This window comes from Chelmon rostratus, chromosome 11, assembly GCF_017976325.1.
Source record: "Chelmon rostratus isolate fCheRos1 chromosome 11, fCheRos1.pri, whole genome shotgun sequence".
Classification (NCBI taxonomy): domain Eukaryota; kingdom Metazoa; phylum Chordata; class Actinopteri; order Chaetodontiformes; family Chaetodontidae; genus Chelmon; species Chelmon rostratus.
This window is the reverse complement of record NC_055668.1, coordinates 5395504-5423450: the sequence shown is the minus strand read 5'-3', so window position 1 is coordinate 5423450 and position 27947 is coordinate 5395504. Positions and strand designations below refer to the sequence as shown.

Genomic DNA, 27947 nt, shown 5'->3' with positions numbered 1-27947 from the left:
TGCTGCTGAAAATGTGCAGCTGAAACATCTCAAATATTCCAACCAGGTGAATACTGTACAGAGGATACCTTATTTTTTAACTTTTTTTAATTTTTGAAATTCTTGTGGTTTGCAGTTGTAATTTATTGCTCCTTTTGTTCTTATTTGCACCTTTATTCTTCTTATTGTTCTTATTTGCACCTTTATTCTTCTTATTTGGACCTCCATTTGCTGTTTGCTCCCCCTTCGTGTGTTCTGAAGAGCTTCTGTGAGAGTAAATTTCTCCATTGTGAGATTAATAAAGTCTCATCTATCTATCTGTGTGTAGTGGCACAAATTAAAATAAAATTGAATTTGTTGAATTTGCAATTAAAAAAGGAAGCACTGACAGAAGCAGAAGTTTCAGTTTAAGTGCAAGCGATGAATGAAGTTGACGTGTCAATTGAGGCGCAACCGCTGAGTGAAGTGTCGGCTGAAGTGAAAGTGGCGAAAGGATTTGAAGTTTCAGGGTGAGCACTGAAAGGAGTCGAGGTGCCTGAACCTGGGGGTGTCGTCAGTGCCGGATGAGCTGAGACAAGCTGTCGGCCACATTGTGAGCACTGAAGGTGGCTGTACAGTGGTAAACTGTGCGTGAACGCTGAAAGCTGGTGGACATACAAGAGCTGAAGAAGGCTATTTTTTTAAATTTCCAAGGTGAAGATGAACTGAAAGCACTTGAAATGTCAGTAGGTCGAAGTTTCAGCTGAAGTGGAAGCTCTGAAGGCAGTTCAAGCAGGTGCACTGAATTAAAATGGCACACAGAAGGCTTTCTGTAGACTTTTAACCTGAATATAACGTACGCTGGGAAGTATGCTAATAAGCTAACAGTGTTTCTAAAGCAGTTGATGGGTCGAGTGAACGATCGGCTCAGCATTAGAGCTCAGTACAAGTGAAACATCTCGAGAACACACAGCTAGGGATTAAGAGTTATCAAGAGAGGCTTTCATGGTGGTGGTGCCACAACTGACATTTTTACACTGATGATTCATATTCATGCGTCCTGACAACTCTTAATCCAGTTTATGATGAAGAACACAAGTTGGTGTTTTAACAGTTTTCTTCATCTTCATAAACTAGGTCAAAGGCGGCACTGTGCACCAGATATCGTCTACGAGACAGAGGGCGCCTTTGATGAGGATAATCAGGAGGGCCTGAGTCCTATTTCATGGTTCCCATACAGAGGTTAAAAGAAATCACAGGGATCTGAAGAGTTCGTGAGTTGATGCTTTACTGACCACTCAACAGATTCTGTGAACATCGGGACAATCTGGAGTTCATCAAGAGACTGTTTCTATGAAGGGATATGACTCATTAAATCAAAAGGTTTTAATTCCAATATATGGCTCTGTCAGGCAGGCCAGTGGTTTCAACATGAGCCATAATCTGATCACAGATTGGGCATTTAAATCAAACATCAAAACAATGAACTCTCTGATGACCTTCAACTTCGCAATTTACAGATCACAAGACTGGATGTGGGGACCTGACGCGATCACCGGCCCGTGACGGCCCGGGGAAGTTTCCAATGCAAATTGCCTGTGGGATCGTTCAATTCAGTGTGGCGCGATGCAAAGCGCTGTTTACACTGCCACAGCAGCACTGCCGGATTCCCATTCAACCCAGTCCAGGGCACACACGCGGGGCACGCAAATGACCCTACTTTGCTTAGGTGTAAATGACTGGGATATCCTGAGATACAGGATCTGATTCGACGCGAATCCCACGAGAAGTAAGGAAATGAGAAGCAAAGCCTTCAAAAAGCCTTCACCGTTGCAAGTATCGCCGGCCTCCCAGATAATACTAGTTAATAGTTCTGCTTTTTCGCTTCATTTAGTTTCACACGGTCCAGTAAAATTCAACCAAACTAAACCCAAGAACTCAGCCACAGCCTGTTCACTGAACACAGTTGTCAACTTGTAATCGCAACAATTATTATTATTTTTATTTTTTTTGCAGTGAGAGAAGTCAAAAATAGCTGTCCCTTTCCACTGTAACTAAGCCTATTGGATGTTTCTCCACCCTTTCCTGTAATTTACTGTCTGATACTCACACTACACCAGTAAAGACCACATAAAGAAAACACTGAGTGAGTAATAGCACAAACTTTCATTTTGTTTCATCTCCCTTTGCATGTATGAGTGTGTGCTAACTGCCAGATGTTAATATAAAGATGTTTCTCCACACCCTGAGAGCCTTTCACTCAGAAGTAGATTCCTATAAACGGCTGAGATCGCATGCTTACTTGCAGAAATGCGTTGCAGTTCTCTTAAAAGAGAGACCTACTGTATATTTGCAGTTATCGTGGTGCACTTCTCAGCCGCTCAGATAAACTGAACTAAGTTAACACTGCTGCAAACGTGCAGATTGGTATGAAGAGGCCCTGCCGGAAAGCACGAAGAGTCAAAGAGTAAGGAAGCTAGATGGAGTCAGAAGAGGAGGGAGAGTGAGAACTGCAGCAGGTTTTGTGATAGCTGGCGCAAACACGTCAATAAACTGTGACCAAAGTGCATCATAAAATGAAAGCATTTCATTTCTTCAAGGCCGTCCACTTTGCTTGCAGCTGAAGGCAACAGCGTGCGACAGATAGAAGACACACATATACATACACATGTATAAAGATACGCAGCAAGAGTGCAGGCACAAACAGGCAACCTCTGACAATGCCTTCTGCTGGAGTCGCGCCTCTATAAAAGCCAGTTTAACCGCTTTTATTGTTTATTTTCCAGGATGTTAGAGTGGAACTTCTGGGGTGATCGGGTTTGAGAAAATAAGACAGCTCTTTCCTCACAGGTCAGCATCAGTCGACAGTGAGCGTGGAATGCATACAGCCGCGGCGGAGCAGCAGCGCACGTGGCATTTTCGGGGGCGTTACCGTGTGAATCGGCAACGCCAGCTTCAAGTCTTCTTAAATGCTTCCTGAAGACGAGATGTGCCTATATGATTAATCCGATTCAATCTATTGGGTGTGAGAGCAAACCTTTCCTGTGTGAAACAGCCTTTCAATTCTTTCCAAGTCGTCTCAAAGCAGAAGTCGTGACATTTTACTGTATTAAACATACAATGTGCTTTTCTTTTTCATGTCCGCTGAGGTTTTTTCTGGGAAAAAAAGAAAAAAAGTCATCGCAGTCGGAGGAGTTCATGGCCAAACAGCAGGCGATGGACCAGAAGACACAGTGAGGGTATTGTGTGTGGACAGGGGTCACGATGAGCCAGCGCAGCGTGGCTGATTGCAGTTAACTGCAGCCCTCACGGCCGGTTGTTCCCAGCCGCGCCGAGTTCAGAGTCTGACGCTTCTTTCCATGACGTCAGCCGGCAGCGGCGCAGAGCTGGCATGAGGCTACAGGCCTGCCTGGTTCACGCAGGGGCACACCTCTCTCCTCCTCCCTCCCCCTCCATGCTTTTCTTTCCCGCTTTCTCACTGCACACATGCGAGCAGATACGATACCTTCCTCCGAAGTGCACAAGTCTGCACAATGCAAACAGAATTCCTCAACAGCCATAAACAGGATGTGCTTCTGCACACACACACACACACACACACACACACACACACACACACACACACACACACACACACGTACATGATATCCAATCACCTCAGTGCTAAAAAAACAGAGGCTGGAATCACCCGGCATTCATGTTCTGACACGCCTGTGACAGTAATAATTACAAGGAGGAGTAAAGCAAAGTTGACAAAAGCCTGAGAGACTTGAAGGGGTCACATAGCTGAGCAGATGTTCATATTTCTGTACTTTCCAACCTCTGTGAACAGCTGAGGTTCAATTCCTGTGGCATAATGGGGCCCATTTAAGAGATTTAGATTAGTCTGCGATTATAAAAACTACTAAAACTGGAGGTAACAAACCAGTTTGAAAGATCAGTGTCAGAGCCAGTTGAGACATATTTGAGACATATTTGAAAGGGCTGGTGTTGGATATATTAAGCCTGAAGCAATTCAGATTTTTTTTATTGCGACCAATCAGGTTCAAGGCATGTTCCATTAAAGTGTACACATACCAGCAGTTTCTGTGAAGATATAACACTGACACTGACCCTAGAGAGCATCTAATTTTGTGATATTCCGCAGTTGTACGATACACCTTTCGGGTTAATGAACTGCATTTGAACTTCAGTATTTAGTTTCAGAGATGCTGTCCCGTCCAAACCATCAGCCTCAACAGCTTCAAACGGACATTCCTCGTTCCACACTCCCCTATCTGCTGCATGAGACAACACACAGAAGACCACAGGAAACCTGACTGCTGTCAAGCAGGCTAGACTTCCTTAATGCAGAGCCGCAAACGTTTTACTGGAAAACACACTCCAACAGAGATATTCTGAATATAAAAAGGTCAGAAAAGAGAGAAAAACACACAATTAAAGCCAGCTCATCTCACTGGTTAGTAAATGCAATATAGAGGAAGCTTAAGGACTAAATTGGGTTTGAGATTTGAAATTCAATTGCACAATTTAAACACCACATAAAACGTTTTTAGAAAAGGAAATTGTTTAAATCAGCAGCAGTGAGTCTGGAGGACAGGTAGCATCTGTCCACGTCTACAGTTTTAAACAGAGACAAGATGAAAACTTTACAGCCAAGATGTCTGAACAAACAAGGTACCCGATCACTTGTGGTGATGTGAGGCATGTTTAACATAAAGAACAAGAGTAAAGCTACTTAATCACACAGTGACCTGAATATAAAAGTTTTTTGACACATCCAGCTTCTTAAATTAGATTTTTGTAACAAATTTCATTATAAGTGAATACACACATGCAAATATTAACATTAATGCATCTAGAAGCACATGTGAAATTTGCTTCATGTGTCCAAAAATGACAGATGCTTCGAATCTGATCCCAGGTGAAGATGTTGCTTAAAGCCACAACCAATTATCATCTGTATTATTTCCAGCTTTAACACACGGGCACTAAAGAGAAATGTTAGAATTGGCAATAACAGAGAAAAACTAGCATACAGAGAATGAGGAGTTGTATTACACTGTACAAAATATCTATAAAAATCATATTACTACACACACACACACACATATATATAGTATGTGTGTGTGTATATATATATATATACATATATAGGTATGCAGGTATATACAGTACATGATATGTATTATACTGTAAAATATATTGAGATCTAATGTCTGTTCATACTAATGGTTTGAATTAAATTTCTTAGAATTTAAACTATGGTACTTCTTCTAATATTCAGTAAAGGGTTTGAGCAGCTCTTTCAGCTCAGCTTACAGTTTTCCAGTGTTTGTGTTTCTCCACTAGATTTGTGATTCAAGTAACACGTACAAACAAGCAGAGAACATGGACCAAATCTCCAGCTCTCCTGTTTTCTCCATAAAGTCAGTGACCACAGACATCATCAACAGCTCCGTCTCAATCATCATCAACCAAAGTGATGCAGATCTCGTCCCAGGTGGTGAGAATGTCAGGCAGATGATTTTGGAGAACAAGAGGAACTGTCAACCACCGAGACGGGACCAACCTCCAGACTTGCTATTGAGCCAGAAGGGAGTCCCGCGCACCTTCCTCCTCCACCAACACAGCCAGCGTTAAAGCAGAAGAAGAGCTCGTCTCCCAGGTGGCTGAAGAGGCTGTCAGGGCACTGCAATCCACTGAGGCTGAGGCAGACTCTGGCCTGTCGGCGGCCACACAAGCCTCTGTGGATGGCCAGTCCTCCAGCATCACCGCTGCTGCCAGCTGCCTGTCGCTGGTACAGGGCTGAGCCAGGGACCCGTATTTTCTACGTGAATCCACTTCACTTCTCAAGTGTGGCTTGAGACAGGCATTAGTTAGCCAACACCCCATAACGAGGCAAGATCTTTAATATTCTGCCCTGATAAAACACACTCATACCACTATAAGAACAATACAACTATGACCGAAGATAGCGTTAAATACAAAGCGTCTTTAAACCTCTCCCCTCTAATAACACACAGCCTGCAACATTCAGAGAGACTTTAAAACCAAGAGCAGCTGATATTTAGAAGAAGAACAGCAGAACAGCTTCTGGCGTTTTTTTAATACCAGGGTATATATTTCTCAGAACATCAGATGCACATCACTGTGACTCCAAAGTAACAGATGGGACGTGCTTAAATGAAGCAGCGAGTGTCAGCTCGCTCACAGCATTAAATTAGCTTTAGTGGCTCTAACCTGAGTTTACCATGTGTGATTTCACTTTGGTGTCAACAAACCAAACAGGCTTTCAGAGCCATTTTCATATTGAGGCTCAACGGCAGCAGTGGGGGGCTGCAGGTTTTAATTAGCGGTGATGGTCCAGGTGCGGCCAGCGCTGAGAGGTTTAAGGCATGTTTGTCCCCTCTGCAAGTCTGAGTCTTCTCCAACTTCCAAAGCGCTGTTTAACCGGATGTCAGAATTACTGCTGGACGGACAGACAGCAAAACAAGCAAAGCAGGCCACTGCCCAGGGGTCCCAGACCTCATAGGGTTAGAGTTTGTATTACTAACAAATTACTACTGCTTATTTTAACTAAGGCCTGTCATGTAGAGGAGTCCTGTGCTCACATGAAACATGTTCCCAGAAAAAACGGTTAAATAAAACTACCACAAAATGGCCCAACAGCAAACTTTGATCATTTTTCAAAACAGGTCAATCCAGCTGTGAAGCTAGCAAACGTCACACTTCGGCACCACTGTATCTGTCTCTCAGTTGTCTTCCCATCATTCCTGGGGACACACACTAAGCTCACTACCTTCTGCTTTCTGGTGGAAACTACTTAGCTTAACTTGATCGCTTTCATTTTCCATCTGGAATACAAACCTCCAGAATGTTGAATGTCATAAAGGGGCAAACATTTCAAAGTGATAACCAACGCTATTTGGGCTTGTAGCTAAAGGGGAAACCGTCTTGTACCAGTGTTTGTAGACTACACACAGCTACGACGCTCTCTCGTCAGCAGCACACCACCACGCCGCCCGTTCTCAGAACCCATCGACTGATAAGTTGAGCTGTGAACAGTCTAATTGTCTAAATAGCATCTCTTCGGGCTTTAAGTGGACATTTTTATGTCCTTTCAACAATATTTCAATATGTGACAAAATGTTTTTGTATACGCTTGAGGCTAAACAGAATGACGACAATCAGGCTCTGTGTGTGTGTGTGTGTGTGTGTGTGTGTGTTTTCAGGGTGAGTCTGGAAAATATTCTGTCACAACCACTGGATCAGTGTTTCGTGGGAATAGTAAATAAGAGTGTGTGTTTTTGTCAGAGGTGTCGGAGGTGTCATTTACTCTCTTGTCTTACGTACTCATCTGATCTGACCTCCTTCTCTCCAACCGCTGTCACACCGTCTAAACTACGGCGCAGGAATCGGCTTCTTTTATGCACATCATGTGCTCGAATGCAGACACCAAGAGGCAACGGGGACGCAGAAAAGCTTGGACAGGCAGCAGCTCCTCGTGTAGCGCCGATGCTGCTTTTGTACACATATTGAGCACATTAAAATCTATTTTTCACTTCTCTGCATTGAAGGGCTCCGGCCTTTATATTTAGAACACTTGAAACAAAAAGTGTCTTTGACTCGTGCCCACAGAAACACATTTCCTCAAAAAAAACAACAAAAACCTATTGCATTATGAATGAAGTGTGGAAAAACAAGCTAATGCAACATCCTCAAATAGAAGAGCTCTCATATGAGATATTCTTCCCTTCCTGCCACTGTGTAATATGCAGTATCTACACCATCAGGATAGTTATTTGACTTTTTACCTTCTTTTTTTTCCTTTTCACCTTCACTCTACACCATCACAGATCATTACAGATCATTTTCCAGGACATTGTTATTGATGATCTAGCTGGTACGACAGACAGGTATCGCACCACACACTAATATGTTCCTCTCTGTGGGAATATGATGAACAACCTTTGAATATTTTAATGTCATTCTTTTACCACAATCTCTTCATACTGTTTTTTCCTTTATTCTGGATTTTATTTTGGAAGCCCTTTGCGCTCTGTGCTTGGCAAATGCTGTCTAAATAAAAATCACCATTAGCATAATATTAAGCATTGCTGTGAACCATTTCCTGTCAAGTCACAGTCTGTTTTACTTTAATAATAGAGCACTGCAACTGAAGAGACAAGGCTAGCAAAATAAAAAGCACTATTGTCCAGCATTTAGCCAGTGTTTGACTCACATACAGTCAGCTGCCATGCATTGTTTTGACCTCTGCTTTCCATTTACTACCATCCAAGTTCAATCACAAACCTTAAACCTTTGCAAGGAACACAAACTTGCAAGCACGGGTTAGTAACTTAAGCAACTGAGACAAACATGCTAACAAATCGGGAAGAAAACAACCTTAATCTATAAGCCTCATTAAAAACTACCACAGTGATCAGCCAGCAGTGACTGATATTTACATTCGAAGGATAATGTCACTGACATCAATTGAGAGTCTGAGCCGCTTGAGTTGTAATGTCACCCATACTGCATGTACATAACCCAGATCAGCCTATTTAATCGAGCCTATTTTCATCTACTTTTTGAATATTAACATGATCCTGAACACAACTAAATCCTTTAAGAGGGCAATTCCACTCTGAGCTGAAGGAAAATAGGAGAATGTTGAAAAAGATTCTCCAGGACATTTTTACTTTTTCTCTCATTTTCAAATTATAATAATTATAATAATCCAACATTTTATGATTAATACTAAAATAATTATAATTACAGTATTGTAATAGTTTTATGAAATAACCACGTTGCTTAAGTGTTTTGTTTTAGAAGGAAAATGCATCTCCCTAACCTCACATCACCCTCCTCACACTGAGTGTTGTTAGCTCGGTGTAGCTGCATGCGTGTGTACCTGGACGCCGCCCAGGTAGGATCCTCCTCCCGTTTGGCCTGTCTCACCGTATGGCTGAGACACTGGCACTACATCATCAAGCTACAGAAATTCATGGCTTTAAAGCCACTATCACTGACACACAAATCAATACTGGGCTATTCAGCCTGACAGCAGTGTTGAGTAACGCTGTAGGAATTGCTCGATTCCAGGCATCCTTCCTGATGAATTTAGAGATAGAGCTAATTTCATTCTGCGTCTCCTCTTTTCTTTCCGTGTCAGCGTGTTTCTCCTTGGGCGTCTTTCATCTTCTCTCTTCTTTTTCAGCGTTTCTATTCCACTTTCCTAATGTGTCATTCTGTCTGTTTTTCATCAAGTGCTTCCACTTTGACTCTGACAGCTTTGTACCAACCTCTGCATGGAGGTTTTGATACTGGTGGAGGCACATTGGTGGACTTCTTTGTCAGGAAATAAAACAATAATGCATGTTTTTCCATTTTTCAAAATAGGATGCATTAGTGTAAACAGTGCTCCAGGCCTCTGCATAGGCCTGTCCCATGGCTGCCGTTTCCTGACACTTGAGGGCTGCCGTTGCTACAATGTGCACTGTCAAGACAAAGTTGCTGTCCTATCACCTAAAAACGCTTGCCCTTTTGCAATAGGCACACACTGCACTAGCTTTGCCTTTGTTCAACATGAGGAAGGACCCACCATGCTGTTAAGCTTGCACTACGCTCAGAAAGTGGAAGCTAGGAAGCTAACTTAAGCTAACTAGCCGAGCTTGGTAACATTAGCACTGAGTTGCACGAGATATTTCAACGCCTGGCGAGTCATCAGAACCTCCCCCACAGCTGTGTTTCTTTGGTGGGTCCAGTTGTGGTGATGGCAAATGCCAAAGCTGTCAAAACTCATAGCAACAGAAGTCCTGTGAGGTCAGCACTCAAATGACCCCATGATTCAAAATTATAACACACATGACCTCATTTACAATTCATTAATTATAAGTGCAAATTAAATAAAACAATTTTGACCAAGTAAGCACACAAGCCAAAACAAACACCGACTCGACTTCAGCTGCTCCAATCTGCATAAATCCACACTCTTTTATAAAAAAAAAAATGCAGAGTGCATTTATTTCCCGAATTTTACCTTTCACAACCACAACAGAGTTGTGCAGAAAAATGCTGGTTATCATAGCAAAAGTGTCTGGCTCGCTCCCCCTCTCCTCTCTGCGTCTGTCACTTTCAGACAGCAGTTAAGAGTTCTAGCTGCCTCACTTCCCTTACCCCGGTGGAAAGAGTTGTGGTTAGTCAGGGGTTCCTATGCAGATGAAAAGGTAAGATATGAAACATGACCGAGCTCGAGCTTTTGCTTTCTGAAAAAAAAAAAAAAAAAAAAAAAAAAAGCGCATTTAGAGGGGTGAAAACAAGGTGAGAAAGATCACAGCGGCTTCACCCAACATTAGTCTGCAAGATTTTTGTTTTTAAAGCTTCCCAAACGGGGTCAGTTGATGATGAAAAGATACGCTCAGAAAGCTTTTGATCATGTGCATCACAGGTTGGATCTCGATTTAGAACAAACAAGTCTAAAATTTAAACGGGGACACTACAGGAAGCACATGCCTTCACTCTAATGAGATTAGATCAGACTTTAGAATTATTTAGAATTAATCTACAGTGCTTCAACTGAAAGAGAAAATCACATGGTATAGCCTTAAGGTTTGTGGTCACGGTCCCATGACAACACTGGAAACACATAACAGGCCTGCTGGGTCCATAGCACATCCACAGTGCTACTACTGCATCGAATCAGGAAGGGATGATGTGGAAAAATAAATAGATTACAATTAATTATACAAATTACACTAAAATATGTTGCGATGGTAAAAGCTGTAGTTTTAATATCCCGATGCAATATACTAATAATATTCTGTCATATCAAATACAATGAATCATTTTTACATTTATTCAGACAATTTCTAACGCACTTCCTCACTACATATTTGAGGCTGGATACTGCATCACTTACCTGGTAAAACTCCCTCAGCCATGTTTTCTGTAGATTTTCAGGCTGGAAAGAGAAAAAAGACAAGATGTTAGTGACGTCATTGAGAGTGTTTCCTGACATCGTCACAGATCCAGCGTGGTTCAAAGTGTGTTATGAACTCGTTTCAGACGTCGGATGGCTTGTGCTGGATCACGCAATTTGGCAATGAGAAGTAAACACACCAAACTGAAATCTGGCTACTGTCTCTCTCATGTACAACCATGTGTTTGCGTCTGTGCATCCACTGACAGGAAGCCGCCTTCCCCCAGTTGAACAATTCATCTTTCTCTCGGGGTCACGAATCGTGTCCGCCGCTGCATCGACAAGGCTTTCCTCATCTTTCTCTCTCTCACCTTCTTTTGCTCTGCCTGCATCGGTCTTTCCCTCCCTCGCTCTCCTCCACTTTAAAAGGCTATTCCCAGACCTGGACTCCATTTGGTTTGTGCAGTGGAAACAGAGACAGGGCCCTCGGCAGTCTACCATTTAAGGAGAGATCTCCCTATGTCGATAACTAGGTCTGATGAACAGCTCCGCGTGTTTGTGTGTATGTGTGTGTTGGAAAGTTTGTCCTAACAAGACTAGTCTAAAATAAGAATACACAAGGGATCTGCAGGCTCTGTTGGTATCTGTAACAAAGCCCTAATATATTACTGAAGTAGGTGCACTATCCTTGGATGGTATGAGGGCACAAAGCACACAAATACCTCATCGCCATGACAACCCTATCAGAAAACATTTCACTCATTTGACAAAACAATCTTAGTAAACTTAATATTACTAATGTTCTCTCTGAAAAAAACTGTTCCACTTTAAATACTTGCTATTTGTTACTGAATCAAATCGAGTGTGAGAGTCTTTGAGAACACGATCACCTCTTCAGACAACAGAACTACTTTTTTTCACTGATTTTCTCTGGAAATAACTTCTGTTGCAATAAACCCTATAAAATGGAGCTAGGATCACTAGATAGTGTAACAAAGTGACAGTGACAGTGTAGTTTATTAAACAAAAAGGGAGGATACGGTCTTAAGTGTTATGACTGGAAGCAGGGGAAAAAGCTAGACTGGCTCTCACAGGAAGTCACGGCACCCGGCTGTTGGTCGGCAAGAAATAGTTAAACCATGTGATTCCTGATTAAACCAAAAAATGTGGTTTTTTTTACATTGACACGTACAGACCAATCAAACAAGACACAAGTATTAATTTGTGAGGACTAATAAACCAGCTCAGAGGATGACCAGCTGGCGAGCAGCTGGATTCACGAGTGGCATTGCTGCACAGCCTGACCCGAATATACAGAGACACGAAGGGATAGCTCCCAAGGTGGAGACACTACTGCCGAATCTCTACTGGTGGACACGTTTGTACCATTGCACCCTCATATTGTCCAACTGTACACGAAAGTGACAACCCAAGATTAAGATGAGAAGATTGGTAGCCTTTGATAGTCTTTTCAGTCTTTGACAGTCGAAAGGAAGCATGAGCAAATACAAATAAGTGCAAATAACTGAGTTAATACATTTGACATCACTGAATGACTGGTAACCACAGGAGCTCTGGTGGTAGACGAATGCTGACTGATGTGTGATCTTGTACCAAAACAAACGTGCACAGCAAGCGGCAGCTTGCACTGTTTACATGATGTGACAAAGGTGCTGAGAAGACCCACAAAAGGAGGACAAGAGTGGGTTTGGGTGGGATATTGGACAGAGAGGTGTGAAGGACTGTGCATCCTGCAGAAGAAAGTGCAGGTTAGTGAACTTCGTAACACAAAGCTAACTTCAGGTAAAGCTTTTTATTTACTGGTGTCACTACCTCGGGCCACACACGTGGTGTCATCAGTCACCGGTGTCACTCACAGAAATCCAACAAAAAGATCTTTGTGATGACTGGTAACGACTGAATCTGAAGACCTAAGATTAGAATCTTTACATATAACACGGAACAGACTCGCTCCAAAGAGGTCCAATCAGTAGTCATGTCCAAATCATGCTCACTGTCCCGGCTTTAACTCTCAGAAAGAAACCCAACGAATGTACTTTGTGAAATGAACTATTCCTGTATCAGCAAGACACTAACAAACTAAGAGACACATTAATGTAGCCAACAGCTCGTGCATGATGCATGCTGACATTTCCAAGGGCACCTAAATGCCTCAAGACAGAACAAATGTGTGTGTGTGTGTGCGCACCATCGTCCCAGCCTCAGCCAGATCAGACAGAGCATAGGTCTATATAAGGACATAAACACTGGACCTTGTCATTAGTCACATGGATGGAGGAAGAGAAAAAGAGAGCGAGACAGAGAGAGGCAGACAGAGGAACAGAAAGGTTCAGCCCAGAGCTGCCACCTGACCGTCCTTCAGCGCTGCAAAGGGCCGCATACGCTCACAACTTTACATTGACTACACTGGTCAGAGTCTTTTTCCTCGCAATGTGCACGCCTCTCAGGGTTTTAGTACATCGGCAGCACATGCTTGAGTTGCTGGTGGCTTATTTGCACATGTTGCACCAAAACCACACACAAAAGACGTTTGCATGTGTTTCCCAAGTTTAGATAGTGAAGTGCGGGATCCTGGCGATAGCGCCATCCAGTAAAATAACAGGCGTTGACGAATCATCTAGATATTTTTAGCTCTTTCCATTGGTCATTTGTCCCGAGACCACTGTTAGCTGAGCTCTCTGCAATTTCAAAGGTGTCGGGTGTATCGCGCTTGTATCACACAGACACCCAGCGGCGCGCACTGCGATGAATTCCTTCTGTCAAAGATTTCTCTCCGGGTACACAAGCGGCCTTTGCCTGAAACAACGCAGCTGACACCAACTTGATGGAGGGGTGACCGTGGCGATGAGGCAATAAAACCATGCGGTTGACAGTTTTACAAACAAGGTTAAAAGTATCTCATCTGGGGAATATGTGTCCTAGATCAACTTGACATGGAGCAGAGAGTGGAAAGAAAACAGCTACAGCAGCTTGGCTCATCTAGAGCCTTCTGGAGAGCTCAGATTTAGGCTGACCCATCTCTGATGTGACCGTTCAGGGGAACAGATGTTGGCCTTGCCGGGGTGGCTCGTTGGGCCCTGGAGAGAAAGTGGGCTAATAGCGGGAGGGAAGGAAGGACAAACTGAGTCTATATCTGTAGCCGCGGCACGTCGCCACCCGCCCTCAGCTTATCAGAAGTTAATTTGCGCTTAATTAGAAAGTGGGGCTACACTGGCCGAGAGGTAAAAATAAACCCATACCCTCCTGAGCCTCTCTTCCACGTACACCTCCTCTTCCTCCGCTGGCTCTTTCACTCGCTTAGTCCTCTCCACCTCCTCTCTCTTCTATGCCTATGCCTCTGTTTCAGTCGATGGCCTACTTTTGAGACAGCGTGGGGAACTAAGAGACTCTGCTTGGGTTTTTAAGTGGAAATCTATTAAAAATCTCATCCATTAAAAAGGTAGAGAAAAGGTGATCTTTTTTTAACACTTGCATTCCGTTTGCACAACAGCGGGAAACACTGGACAGCAACGTGACTTTCAATATGACAATACATCTCTTCCTTTTCAGTTTGAACTGGCAATAAAGCTTCACAACGTTCAGCGAATCAGCTCGACGTCACAACACTTCCCGCTGCCACTGAGTGTAGGTATTACTATCTTGTGACCAGATATTTGCCGATTGCAAATGCCAGGTCTTTGAATTTAACAAATACAATGCAAAGCACTGTAGCCGGGCACGTGTGGTGTCCCACTGAGACGAGAAGCACAATCTGAAATACTACAATGTGAATGATCTCATGCTGATATTTCAAGCTATCAAAGTTGAACCAGGCAGCATTTTTGAGTATGCCACAGTTTTCTCAAGAGTAATATTAATATGATATGTAAGATGAACTTACCCTCAGTAGTTTTTCTTTTTTTTGACAGTCATGCTGTAATTTTGTTAGTTTTGTAAGTTTAGAAATAAAGACTTAATTCATAAAACATGACAAATACTAAAGATAATAGATCAATTACATTTCTAACAGGCTTCACAATTCTTAGAGTGAAATATTCACATTCCCCTAATTTACATTAGCAACAAACAGGATTTGGCAGAGTTGCAGCTACATATTCTCATAAACTTACAGTTTTGTACAACTGAAAATACAGTAAATGAGCTAGGGTTGCATGTTTATACAACAGAGATGAATAAGACAAATGCAGCTCTGACCTCATATAAATGTATAAAAAGGTGGCTGATGGTTGATAATATCATTTTCAGCATCTTACTGATTTCTAACTATTACACAAATCAACTTATTTTTTTTCTTCATCTGCCATGAGGTAGCTGAGCATAGTAACATGACAGTCTGTCACAGTTTTATCTTAAAATAAGGATCAATTCAACAAATTTGTAACAGTAAAACACTGTATAATATCTCTGCACTCGACATGTTACCCCTTGTTGTTTGGTTTTGCCAGTTCTTTCATCAAGACATCTAAAAGCAGCACAAAAGTTGGGCTGGGTCAGAGCCTGCTGCAACATGGTGACGGCAGAGATGCACTTCACCAGCTTGATGCATCATCTACTCTATATTGCTACGTATGAGCAAGTTGGGCTCAATGACCTGAGAAAATGAAGCAGTTTTTAATTTTCAAGTTATCAACCAAAACCAAAATCCAGAACGAGCTTGCAAGGAAGAACTTTAACTTCATGCCTGCTCACAGACCCTGGTTGTGCCTAATGAATTGAATTTCTTCACAGATTTATACTGCATGATCGATATGAATTTAACATAAATTACATCATATGTATAATGATAGAAAGTCACTGAGATCTGTACTGCTCATTTGGAGGGTAATATATGGAAGCTTTGTATAGGAAGATGTGTTATGTCCCTGCAATTTACCACTATGGGCAAATAAAGAAAATGCTTGAGTTATAACATTTGTTGTTATGGTTTTTATGCAACAATAATGTCCTTTGGTTAGTCACATGGCTGTTTAAGTGAGCTGCGCTTCTTGTGGTTGTTTTTAGAGATGGTAACAGACGTTTGTACTGGCACTATAATTTCGTGGCCTGTGCGACAAAAATGTCACCCTCTGTAGCACCAGTGCTATGTGGAAAAACAGTTGCCATACAGCCCAGTGGCCACAAGAGCATCTCGAAGGGTGCATTTACACAAATTACACAAAATGTACACCAAAAGGTTTCAAGGACGCAGGTGCTTTTAGTTTCATGTGATATCACAATGCTGTAAGAAACATGTACTGCACAATGCAGTATCAGTCACAGGCCTTCCAGTAAACCATTTTTAATTGAACTACTTTCTACGCAATAAATAGTCGTCAAGCAAAACCTTCACAGGCAAGAACAATAACAAAAGTATCTCTATGACTAAACGCGTCTCGATGTCTGTGTGAGAAATGACGCTACTTTTTGTGATTCCAGCGAACGCACTTGAACCACAACCCGAGGTTGCAACAGAAAACATGCCATCATCACTGCAGCACTGTGTCAATTGTCATTACACTGGAATGAATTTTGCAAAAAAATAAATTCCAGTGTAATGTGTGGTGATGTCTCAATAATGAGAAGTAGGAAGTGATTAACCAACACCTGCCCGCTCACGCTTTGAGAAGTTAACTCACGAGATTATTCCCACAACTGCTACTACAGAAGACGAGTAGGCCTGCAATCAGCGTGTCAGCAATCCAAATGTTGCAGTTTAATGTTGGTGAAAATACTGACCAATGCCCTCTTGCTTTACATCTGGCAGACCATGTGTGGCTCTGTTAGCTGTCAGTAACATGAAGCTCTATGAGCCGAACAGAGGTCACAACCTTCAGACTGCCACAGAGCCTCGGAGGTTGGGACCTCAGGCCCACACAGTGCTGTCCCCCCTGCGGCTTCTGCGTGAGGCATTCTTTAGCTCGTAGTGTAGTAGCATTCCTCAGGCCGCCTTGGTGTTACAGCACACCGTTTAAACTGAAGCTGGCAGGGAAATTACGTCAAGGCCTGTCCTGTTAAAGACCCCTATGGCGATCTGCTGGGAACACATGGTCACCGCATGAGTATCACCCTTCTCCACCTAGTCCTCATACTCCCAAGCAATCCTCACGCTGTTTCCTCTTGGCCTCAATTTCAACTATAATATTATTATTTCCTTGAGGTCTGTAGGTTTGTCCATCCTCTCGTCCTCGCTGGCTGTTATTTTGCTTCATCCTTCTCAACAACTGTGCTTCTTCCATTCCAGACAAACATGCCCAGCTCTCTCTCACCTTCTCGGACCAGACCGGCATGGGGCAATATAAATACAGCCAAAAAAACGTAGCTCTGTAGCACACAACCTCCATAATTGAGAAGAAGACAGTGGAGACGTGGAATCTTAAAAAAAGCAACGGTTGCTTGGTTACACCTGGCACTGACATCAGACACACACAGGTCTACCACAGCAGAAAAGCTGCATTTGAGGAACAACTTACACACAAAGGTACGGTAAAGTAAGCTCTAATGCGGCTGTCTCTTCCCATCTCCGTCTCTAAGATACAAACAAGTGGACTTCTCTGGGAAGCAAATCAGGCAAATGACTGCATATAGAACAAGCTTGTGCACAGGTGTTCACGATTCCTTGAAGGAAACCTTAAAACGTAGAGCAACATGCATGAGTGGCACGAGGTGGATGCTTTTATGTGAAGGGCCTGACACGTCGGTTTGAACGACGTGGGCTGATGAAGAACATTTCTCAATGGAGGCACAAGACACAGCAACAAGGAGGAAAACATTCAGGCATGTTTGTGTACGATGAATATCACCATATCACTGAAGATTAGAGGGGCTGTCCACTGATTTTACACTTGAAGTTCTGTTTACTGGTCACAAAGAGTACTAATCAGCCTTTGAAAACAGGGAGAGAACAACAGAGGAGGTGTAGGGTCCAGTGTTTTTGGATACTGACAAATACTACAGATTAAAAATTGGTGCTTTGACTCTTTCTTCTTTTTTTTTTTTTAAATCTGCCTCTTGCAAGTCCCACTGAACACTAAATATCTGGAAAAACTCTTTCCAGACAATCCATGTAGCAAATGATCAATTCTAAAATCAGATTTATGGAGGACAACCCTGACCCTGTTCAGACAAACAGACAGTCAGTTATGCCAGTAGTTACGTTTTTGAGAGCTATAAAAAAGTACTTTTCAGAGTTTTAAAAAAAAATGTGATTTCACACACTTAAATGTCAAGCTTTGAAAGTTAGCACAGTCACACTCAACTCATCCCCTTAGCATCCTCTGCATTTAAGCTGCAGGGTATTTCTGATATACAACTGTTATAATTGTCTGAGCCCAATCTTTAATGCGTACATTGGCATGTATTGATTTCTTTGGCCACATGGGGGCAGCACAACAAGCTGTGCCATACTATCACTTTATAAAGTCGATGTGGTGAACGTGTTGGTCATTTACACAACCAGCAGACAGGTTAGCATTGGTCTGGGAGGAGTTGGCAGCATTGGCAGGATTCAGAGCTGTGTTTTCATCCACCTGATGAATGCAAATCCACTAGTCACTCGCCCTCTAGCTCAGTTTTTGTCTCCAGCACGGGTGGCTCCAAGGTAGCCATCCACAAAATGGCAGCTTCGTCACACTCCAGCTTAGTCTTCTTGTTTGTTTTGAAGCAGTCTATCTTACCTCCTGTCCTCAAAACATCTAAAACGCCTTGTGACTCAGTCAGAATGCCTTTCAGGGAGCCAAACAAAAATCACAAGTCACGTCCAATGCGAGTTGACAAACTCAGCGTGATACTGGGCATGATACAAAAAGATCCTTTTTCACCATTTCATTTGCCATGCAAAATCAGAGAATCAATCAGTGACAGCTTTTAATAGCAAGAAGGCTTGGAATGTTTCCCCAAACGACCACAACTTGATAAAAACATCTTTTCAAAGATGCTTTAATAGCTTAATGCTTCTTAATAACAGGAATTCATTTCCTCTCATCCAAGGTCATCAACCTAATTAACAACAACAAAAAGCTGCTTATTCCCACACAAAAATCAAAATGAAGATGTCCAAATGTAGAGCAGTGGCAGGGGGCATGCCACGGAGGCCCTGCACGTCAAAGCCTTGCTTTTTTTTCCGGCCTTGGCGTTGCACAGCTCCTTGTGCATGGGCAGTTTCTGTAAGTGTGTGTTGACAGACAGAAAGGAGGTTATTGGCTTTCAGGGGAGCGGGCAACTGACTAAAAATACCCTGCCGAGATGGAGGCCATTGACTGAGGGAGGGGATCTGAGGAGGAAAGGCAGCTGGAGAATCAGCAGGGGAATCAGTTGATTGGCTGGCCATGTGTCCTTCAACAGGTTGCCGCTGATGTCACTTTCCCTAACAACTCTCTGTCACAGTTGCTCGGTGGAGGCCGGATGCTGCGGAGGAGTGTCCCCCCAGTGTTTTATTTAACTCCACATCAAAGAGGCTCATTATGGAATTAATTAGAGCAAACCCACTCAGAGGAAACGTTAAATTAGACCTAAGCTGACTCCTGAGAGATGTCTTCATCCTTCAAGAGGATAAGGTGCGGAGGAGGAAGAGGGTGTCAGTGCGCTTCAAACAAAGTGCCAGGCAAATCATCTGATAGCGCTTGAAACCCCCGTTGGCCCACATCTTTTCTACATCCGACTCAGAGGGGCTTGCATCCGGCAGTTTTTAAAACTTTCAGAGACAGACGATCTCAACGCTCACCCACTCATGCAGCGGTTAGAAAGCACGCAGGATTTGAACTTCTCTTTCATGTTTTTTTTTCTTCCGTGCACACCTACTTCCGTCAGGTGTGCAAAGCGGTGCGATCCCACGAATGCCCAGAAAACGTCCAGAAAATGTATTCTATCTAGAATGTGTTTCCAACCGCTCGTGTTGTTAGGTGTTGGTTCATTGAGATAAACAGCTGCGGGCGCTAATTCTCCAGTCAGCTGCAAACAAACCATCTAATTATTTTATATTTAGCAAGTAACCACAACTAAATAAGGACCAGATAATATTTGTTTCAGTTTCAGTATACTTGTGCCGTCATGTTGGCTGCGTATTCTCTCGTGCGTTTTTGCTGGCTCTCTAGCGCTTATGAGCTCTTCAGGGTGTTTTCCTGCCTTTTACCCAATGCATGATGGGACAGGTTTCAGCCTACCTTGACCTTGAACTGAGAGACGCCTGTAGAAAGAATGAATGATTCTTAAAGACGTTGAAAAGTGGCCCAAACTATGAGCATGGTATGAAGAAGCTGCAGAGGATGAGTTCTTCAGAATGTAACTTCTGAGAGCAGCAGGCTGAGAGTGGAGCAGCAACAGGCACTGCTGTAGGTAACTGTGCATGCTAACTACTGTTGCATCTATAATATAGCAAACATAGTGAGAATAGCAGCCGCAGGGTGAATGCAGTAGCGCTATAGTGTACAAAGGAAAACAGAAAAACAGCGTTCGTACATATTTGCGCACTGCATCCCCTCTTAGTGTGCATCCACTTTGCAATCAGCTGGAATTTGTGTAGATTTAGTGTCATCAGAAACAGGAAATTACAACACTCAGAGCAACCACAGCTGTGTAGTTTGAAAGCCTTTTCCTCACTGCATGAGAACGCAGCGCACTCTCACAGCACCATTCAAAACACCTCCTAGATAGACGGTACAGTGTCTGTTGAGGGTGACGCTGCATGGTTGAGGCAACACTGCAGAGCATCAGCTGTGCAGTACAGACTAAAACCTTGGTCCATCACGGCTGTAAAAAATGCCATCAAAAAGCATTTCGTTACATATTTCTGAAGAAATTCACAGATGTCTAAAGTAGAAATTCAGGACATTTATAATCATCTGGGAAATCGCTTTCACTGTAAAATCTCAACGATGAGGTCTGCATTGTGCAATAGGCACTAGGCCGAAAGGGAGCCCAGCAACTGTCGGAGCTTTGCTACTATCTGAATAGTGTGAGCTCTCCCACTCACACCTCTGCCATGTGTTACTCAACACACACAGCAAACTCCCTTCAACAATATGATGCACAGAGCTCCTGTACTGTACTCAAACACCTTGTTAGTGAGAAGCCATATACATGGCAATGTCTTCACTCAATGTGATTTGGGAATTAATTTTGTAATTTAATTTATTGATTTCATTCAATACTGACACGTCATACAACATTATGGAAACAAACTGTTCTTTTAAAAGCCAAACGCAAACAGTTAAGGTTGTTGCAGAGTTCCAAAGCAATAACCTAGATCTGTAATACAATACATGCATCTTGCATGTTATTTTTCCTTTAAAGTCAGACATATTTAAATTTTTCCCGGACATAACATCTGGTCAAATTAATTCCTGAGTTATATGTGAAAGCATTCTGCCTCTACACGCTGTACACTACACCCTGTTGTGCTTCTCTGATGTCTGCCCTCTTTCTCCCCTCCTGCTATTTTCATATCTAACTCTGTGAATTAAGGGTTTATTTTGACCCAACCAGAGTTGGCGGTGATTGTTGGAACAGTAAAAAGACAAATCAAGAAGGTGAGTTTTACTACTTTCTGTTGAGTTTGAATGAAGTGTTTTTACGATGATAAAATTACTGTTTCTGTTAATGGAGTCTGGTGGCATTGGTGAGAGCAATATAGCGGCTGTTTCTGGTTAAACAAAAAGGATCTTACTCTAAACAAAAAGACCTGTATCTGTAGGGATCCTGCAACAATTGTTTCTAACAGAAACTCTGATTGACACGTATAATTTCAGTGGATAATGTCCAGTGAGAAATATGCCGTCTTCACTTACCGACTGTTCTTACAGAGGAGCACAGAGGACTGATAGAGAGCCTCATCACATAGTGCAACAACAATCACCTGACGCTCAATATTGTGTTGGACTACAATATTACAGATATGGATGTTACTGCAAAGATGCAAATTAAAAAACATGGATGCCTCACACACACCTTCAAGCCGGCAGAGCAGAAGATCTCTACAATCAGCACAGTTTCAAGGTGGACGCCGAAGATCAGTGTCACCAATTGAGTATCTGACCAATGGTCACAATCTGCCTTCTGTTTCTGTTGAATGATGGCCAGAAAAGTGGTTTTGCAGAACATTATGATGTCACAGTTAAATTGACCTTTGACCTTTTCAAAAAGGAAATGTCCCAATTTCACATTTGTGTGATCTTTTGTCATAATTGGCGTACAGTATGAAATCTTGAGTTAAGGCCAAAAATGTGTTTTGTGTGGTCACTGTGATCTTTGACCACCAAAATAAGATCAGTTCATCCGTTTAATCCAAGTGGACGTTTGTGTCTCATGTGTATGTGTATGCGTGTGTGTGTGTGTGTGTGTGTGTGTGTGTGTGTAATAAAAACTGAACTGGGGGTTTGTCAAGCCTTGGGATTGGCCACTGGTAAACACTTACTTATGGTGGCTGAATTGTTTACTGTATAGGGAACAGGCTGTGGTCTAACTGGATTTACAGTGATTACTATTCATTTTAATAGAATAACACACCCAAACAGTTTTTGCTAATGAGGCTAAACACACTGCTTTTGTCTTAATGCTCACACCAAACCCTCAAACTGACATGGAGGCACAATAATTAAAAAAAAAAATCACTTTCTCTAAAGGGGAACTCCAGAGACTTCCCACATCAATCAACTGTTTCCAGGTGTTCAGGCACTACGGTATATTTGAGAAAAGCTGTAAAAAGCCTTTTGTGGATGCTTGATGAATGTCTGCAACTTCTTCAGCCCCAGCGAAGACCACAAGATTGAAAAAGAAAGCTAGAATTGGAGGCGTGGAGTTAGAAAGTGAGATCACCAGACCCCTGGAGCCCGCTCCTCATCTGTGCTTGAGACTAGAGGCACCAGGCTACGTTAGCCGTTACTAGCATCACACACCGGAATCTCTCGAACAAAATGCTCCACATTCAAGTTGCATCATGGGTAATGTAGGCATTGTAAGAGAATAGGAATGGGTTGAACAAAACGGAAGAAATCTCTTGTCTTGATGCATCAGCTTTGATCCATGTTTTAACTGTCTAACAGTGTTATAGGAATGCAGGACTAAATGCTCAGTCAAGTGCAGTACAATATACGATTACACCCCGATTATAAAACATGTAGGCCCTCTGGACAATAACTAGTCACAGCTTAATGTCGGAATCATTTTCTTCTATGCTTGTCACCTGTACACAGTAATTACGTTTGACCGTCTTAGTCAAGTTTAGCTCTTTCCACAATGATCTAAACAACACGAGGGAATCTATGAATCACCAAATCTGTCCCCCAAAAGCCCCGCATCTGTGTCTACAAATAACAGCTGTGGGCCAGAATAACAGGGAAATACTGTACACCATCACCGAGAGGGGAAGGGAGTGCCTGGTGTGTCAGATGCCACCCAGACTCACCACACTGTAATTATGAGTCACTAATCAAGCATAGATAAACACTATGCATACACTGATCCACACCAAGTCTTGTTCATATTCAGCTACCTGTGATTAGAGAGCTGAACGCTGCTGAGAGTGTCTCTGCTTTTCAACAGTGCGACAGGACAATCGTTTTTGTAGTGAACATGACCAAGAACAAATGACAAACTGGTGTTATTCAATCTGGCTCCTTATGAAGCACTCAACAACATCTCTTGTGGTGGTCACAGAGGATAACGATGACCAGTGATTTCCTGACTCAATACATTTTGCGGACGTTGATTTCTTGGCTGACAAACTTAATCTTGGGTGTTGCCCTGTACGGCTTGTTGTGGGCCTAGTTAAAACCAATAAAAATGTAACTCATGGAGATAAGACGAATCTTACATCTACAGCTTTTCCAGTCAGTGGAAAGAGGGCTCACTGAAAACTAGCTGGCCTCGCTCTAGTGCCAAAACAAGGAACTGTATGGTGTAGAAAACAAGGCCAAATCAATTCTGCTGAGTTCATTTATTGCTTTACTTTAATTGTTTGATAACTTGGTGCCTGGAGTTCAGGGCAAAGGTTACAGTGGGAGCTTCAAGTAAATTGCATCGTTCCTTAGCAACTGCAAAACTGTCTTTCATAATAAGAGACGTCACAATGGAAATGTCAGCACATTGAATGACAACACTGGAATTTTGGAGACATGGAAATTTAATTATTTCCCAATATTTTTCCAGACTTTCCAGATGTGTGTATTTTTTACATAAGTATTAAATAATCCTGAGCAACTAGTCCACACAGCACTAACCAATATACTGCATTTCCAATAAAACAAATAGTCACTAGATTTGCTTTCGGACAAAAGTGCTTCCACTTGTAGGAGCAAATATGCACATCAGCTGGACCACTGAGGGAAAAAAAGATGGAGTAAAGCAGTGTCACACTTTCAGTGAAGCCGTACTGAAAAACATCCATGTGCGAATCAGTGCAACTTCACTGGAAAAGAAATAAAAACGCTCAACTTTTACAAGCACCAGACTCTTTCCTGAAGAACCAAACATGTTCCGCATTGGCATCAGTAATTGGAAGATCTAATAAAACGTTGGCCTGGTTACTGTCACTGTACGTAGAATGTCTTGTTAACTCAAGTTTACAGGTTATTGCAAAGCATCTCAAGCAAAAGGGCATGGAAGCATTATGCACTATTGGGAAATGAGCAAATGTACTAAGATAAGGCTCTCGACACAAACATTAACAGATCGGTAGGGCAGCCAATAAGAAAAGCACTTCTTATTGTTGTGAGCTGAAAATTCATTCTGTCTGAGATTTAACAGCTATGTCAGATGCAGTGCAGAAGGTTAATCCTTGTGTTTACTTTGCTCCCGCCGGGGTAATTCAACAGCCGAGGCCCCGGAGCCGGGGCCTATGCTTCACAGTCAGTCACATGACCAAGAAACCCAACTAAGAATCTATCCGCACAATATTTATGATGCACAGAATCTTGCCAATGTTTTTTTCCAAAAATAACTTTGTTGCCATCATCTGTTCTTTTCCCAAGAATCTTTGGGGCTTTCCTAGAAAGCTACATGACAAATATATCTACGTCTTTGGCTGCTTGACTCATTTATGACCCCACAAAACTGACTACTTCATCTTTTGGTCAAAGTTTAAGTTTAGGGGTTCCAGCATAACTTTGCACATTTGCAAGATACTTAAGTCTTGAAGGATGAAACACCAGCGACACATGCAACATTGAGAACAGCTTAATTACGAGGCCTCCATGTTTTGGTCGATGCCTCACCGCCTTAAAATGTGCACTGACACTAACAGTTTTTGACTTTCTGATCTGCAAAGCCAATTTCTGGACATTTCCAAACATCTTAGCTGAGTCACACTACCTGCGTAAGTGTCCACCTCAGAAAGACCATGTTTACTGCCATATTAACCACAGCTCCAATGCATTTCCCTCTCAATATGCAAATTCATTCAGCAGTGAATTTGACAATTGCCACATGTTCCAATAAACATTACAATACAGTATCACTGCACAGCTGCTCTTCTGTCAACCAAACCTCAAAAAGTACAGGTGCTGCCTTAAACAACCTGTGAGGTGCTCGATTCTCGGATGGTGTGAGGACATCCTGAGGGACGTGATCGGACTGGTTCTGCTCACTCTTTCAAAAGGAGGATCCAATGTGCAAAAAGGACATACTTAGAAACATGTATGCATAATTTAGCAACAGAAGAACGGGACAGAGAATTAGGCTGTCACAGATTCAACATAAAAAGCCTGCTCTACTTTTACAAGCTTTGAAAAGTCACTTCACATCTCTGGAGGCATCTGCACAGACATGTTTGATGAGGCTTTTTGACTTCTGGTGTGTGTTTGTGTGTATGTTTACAAGTCTAAAATTGATTCTGATATTGATCCTGGAGTTTGTGTCTCGGTGTCAGGGCCCATTACTTCTATCGATTCAACAAAACTAACAAAGAGAGCCACTTTTGGTGTTCATCTTGAGTGACTAAAAAAGACAAATGTCACAGCAACAGCAAAATGAAACCTAAGAAAAGCCTTTACACTGCTGAAATGAATGGCTGACAGATTATCAATGTCTTTGCAAAAAACGCTGTTCCAGAATATTGCTCTCACAGCAGTTTTTATGTCTTCTGTATCTTGTCAAAGGTGCGTCTAGGGGGGCGAAGACTACATGTAAATGAGGCGGGACATATCCAGACGTCCATAAATCAATGTTAACCCAGACAGGTGTGGTGGGGTTATTCAGCGTGAAAAAGTTCAAACACCCTACTGTAATAAGGATCTTAATCAAACAAAATAATGAAAGGTTGTGTCATGACAAAGTGTAGCATGTCACTGGAGTCAAGCCAAAAAACTGTTCAAGCTGTTGAATATACAGGGAGTCCCTGTTGAGCATAAATAAGTCTCATTTTTCAACGCTTGCCGTGAAGGTGACACAACCCACATTTTGATCCTGAATTAGTATCTTAATGCCAGCGTGATAGGCACAGTGAGCTCTTTCAATCAGTCCGCAGAAAGCGAGAATAATCTTTGGCTTAGTGGAAAAAAGAAGATATAATCACTGTGTAATCTGTTTCTGTGGGACAATGGCATGTGATTACACCTACAATGCAAAACCCTGTGGCCAGTGTCTGCGCGCAGAGCGTGTGATTTGCCAAAGCCGTGTTCGATCATGATGGTAAATTAAGTCCTTGTGAACTACTACTGAGCAAGGAAGCAACAGGAAATGGTTGTGAGTAGGAGGAGGAGGAGAGACAACACACTGTCTGTACTACAAGTTGGGTTTCCTTCAGGTGGCGGCACACAATCTACTTCCTGTACAAGAATCGCGCCATTCTAGTGATACTGTAACTGTACCGTTGCTCTGCTTCTGTCTCTCTTAGAGTCATCAGATCATCTCTACATCATCAGTCTCCCAGATGTTTTTCGTCTCTCTGTCCATGCTGTCCTCTGCCCCCTTGGTTGGCTTTTCTTTTCTTTTTTTTCTCTTGCCGTTGTCTGTTCTTATCTCGCGACGCTCTCCTGCACACAGCATCCTGTTTGCACTGGGGCAGGACAAACATTGTCTCTGTGTGACGCCTAAGACATTTCACAGGCTATCACGTTTTCAGCATGGGCCCGATATCTCTATAATTGGGTTCTTCCTGCTGTGGGAGTGCTTTAGAGAGAGTGAGAATGGAAAGAAAAAAAAGAGCGGAGGAAAAAGAGTGAGCAACAGGAGGGGGGCCAAAGAAAGGTCAGTTTCTATTTCCACCAGGACCCCATTAAAATGTCCCCGAGAAGCCCCGCAACAACTCTTTCTGTCATGTTTCTTCTACTATGTAGAGCAGAAAGATCAACGTGGGGAACCGCGTCACACAAAAAATAGGTTAAATCCATCATAGCTCATCAGGCAAGCCCAAAAGTGGACAAAGCAGACTCTCCCCCGCTCTTCCAACTGAAAACATGTCCAAAATATGTCCAAATCAAGAAAACATCCCCAAGTAGACCTCTCATTTAATGGGTCCCCTCAGTATTGACCTTCACAGAGTGCCAGAAAACCAGACTTCCAAAATAAACACTGGAGAGGGTGCTGGATTTCCACAACACAGTGCCCAGGCCCAGACCCAGAGTGGTTGAGTCACGCCTCAGAAACCCCACAACAGGCCTCAGTGGTTAAAACCTGGGCTGGACGCAGACAGTGGACACACGACAAGCTTGTTAAAGATGGCTGACCATCTGCTGAAGCAGCTGAAATGCACGAGCGAAGGCCCCAGCTGTGTCTAGAATCTGCATGTGAAGGGTTGGGTGGTGGTATTTAGACTGCACATGACCTGGCCCTGCAGCTGAACTCTGTGAATCCTTCTCTTCTTTCAGTTTCACCTCTTCTCTCTTCCTGCATTAAATATTCTCCGCAGCTCCTCCCTGGATATTTTAAGAAATTTGCATTTGCTCTCACAAACATCAGAACACAACTCATGCAACTCACCCACAGGATGAGTGACATGAGTTACCCTCCGCAACAATAATCTGTATTAATCTGTAACAATTTCACAATCCAGTTTCGCAACTCTTTCATGAACTGCCGTCACAGTAGAGTAGCAGAGTTGGGAAAGTGATGAGGCCAGCCTACATTTCAGAGGACA

The 27947-nt window shown here is 42.7% G+C and overlaps 1 protein-coding gene across 1 annotated transcript in view; it reads right to left on the bottom strand.

The window, feature by feature from the left end:
* Positions 1 to 27947, bottom strand: part of LOC121614197 (inositol polyphosphate-5-phosphatase A) — a 132290-nt gene that overhangs the window by 86563 nt on the left and 17780 nt on the right. Inside the window, exon 2 of the mRNA XM_041948004.1 lies at positions 10883 to 10924. Coding sequence (XP_041803938.1) covers positions 10883 to 10924 — 42 coding nt within the window. The remainder of the gene's footprint in view (positions 1 to 10882; positions 10925 to 27947) is intronic.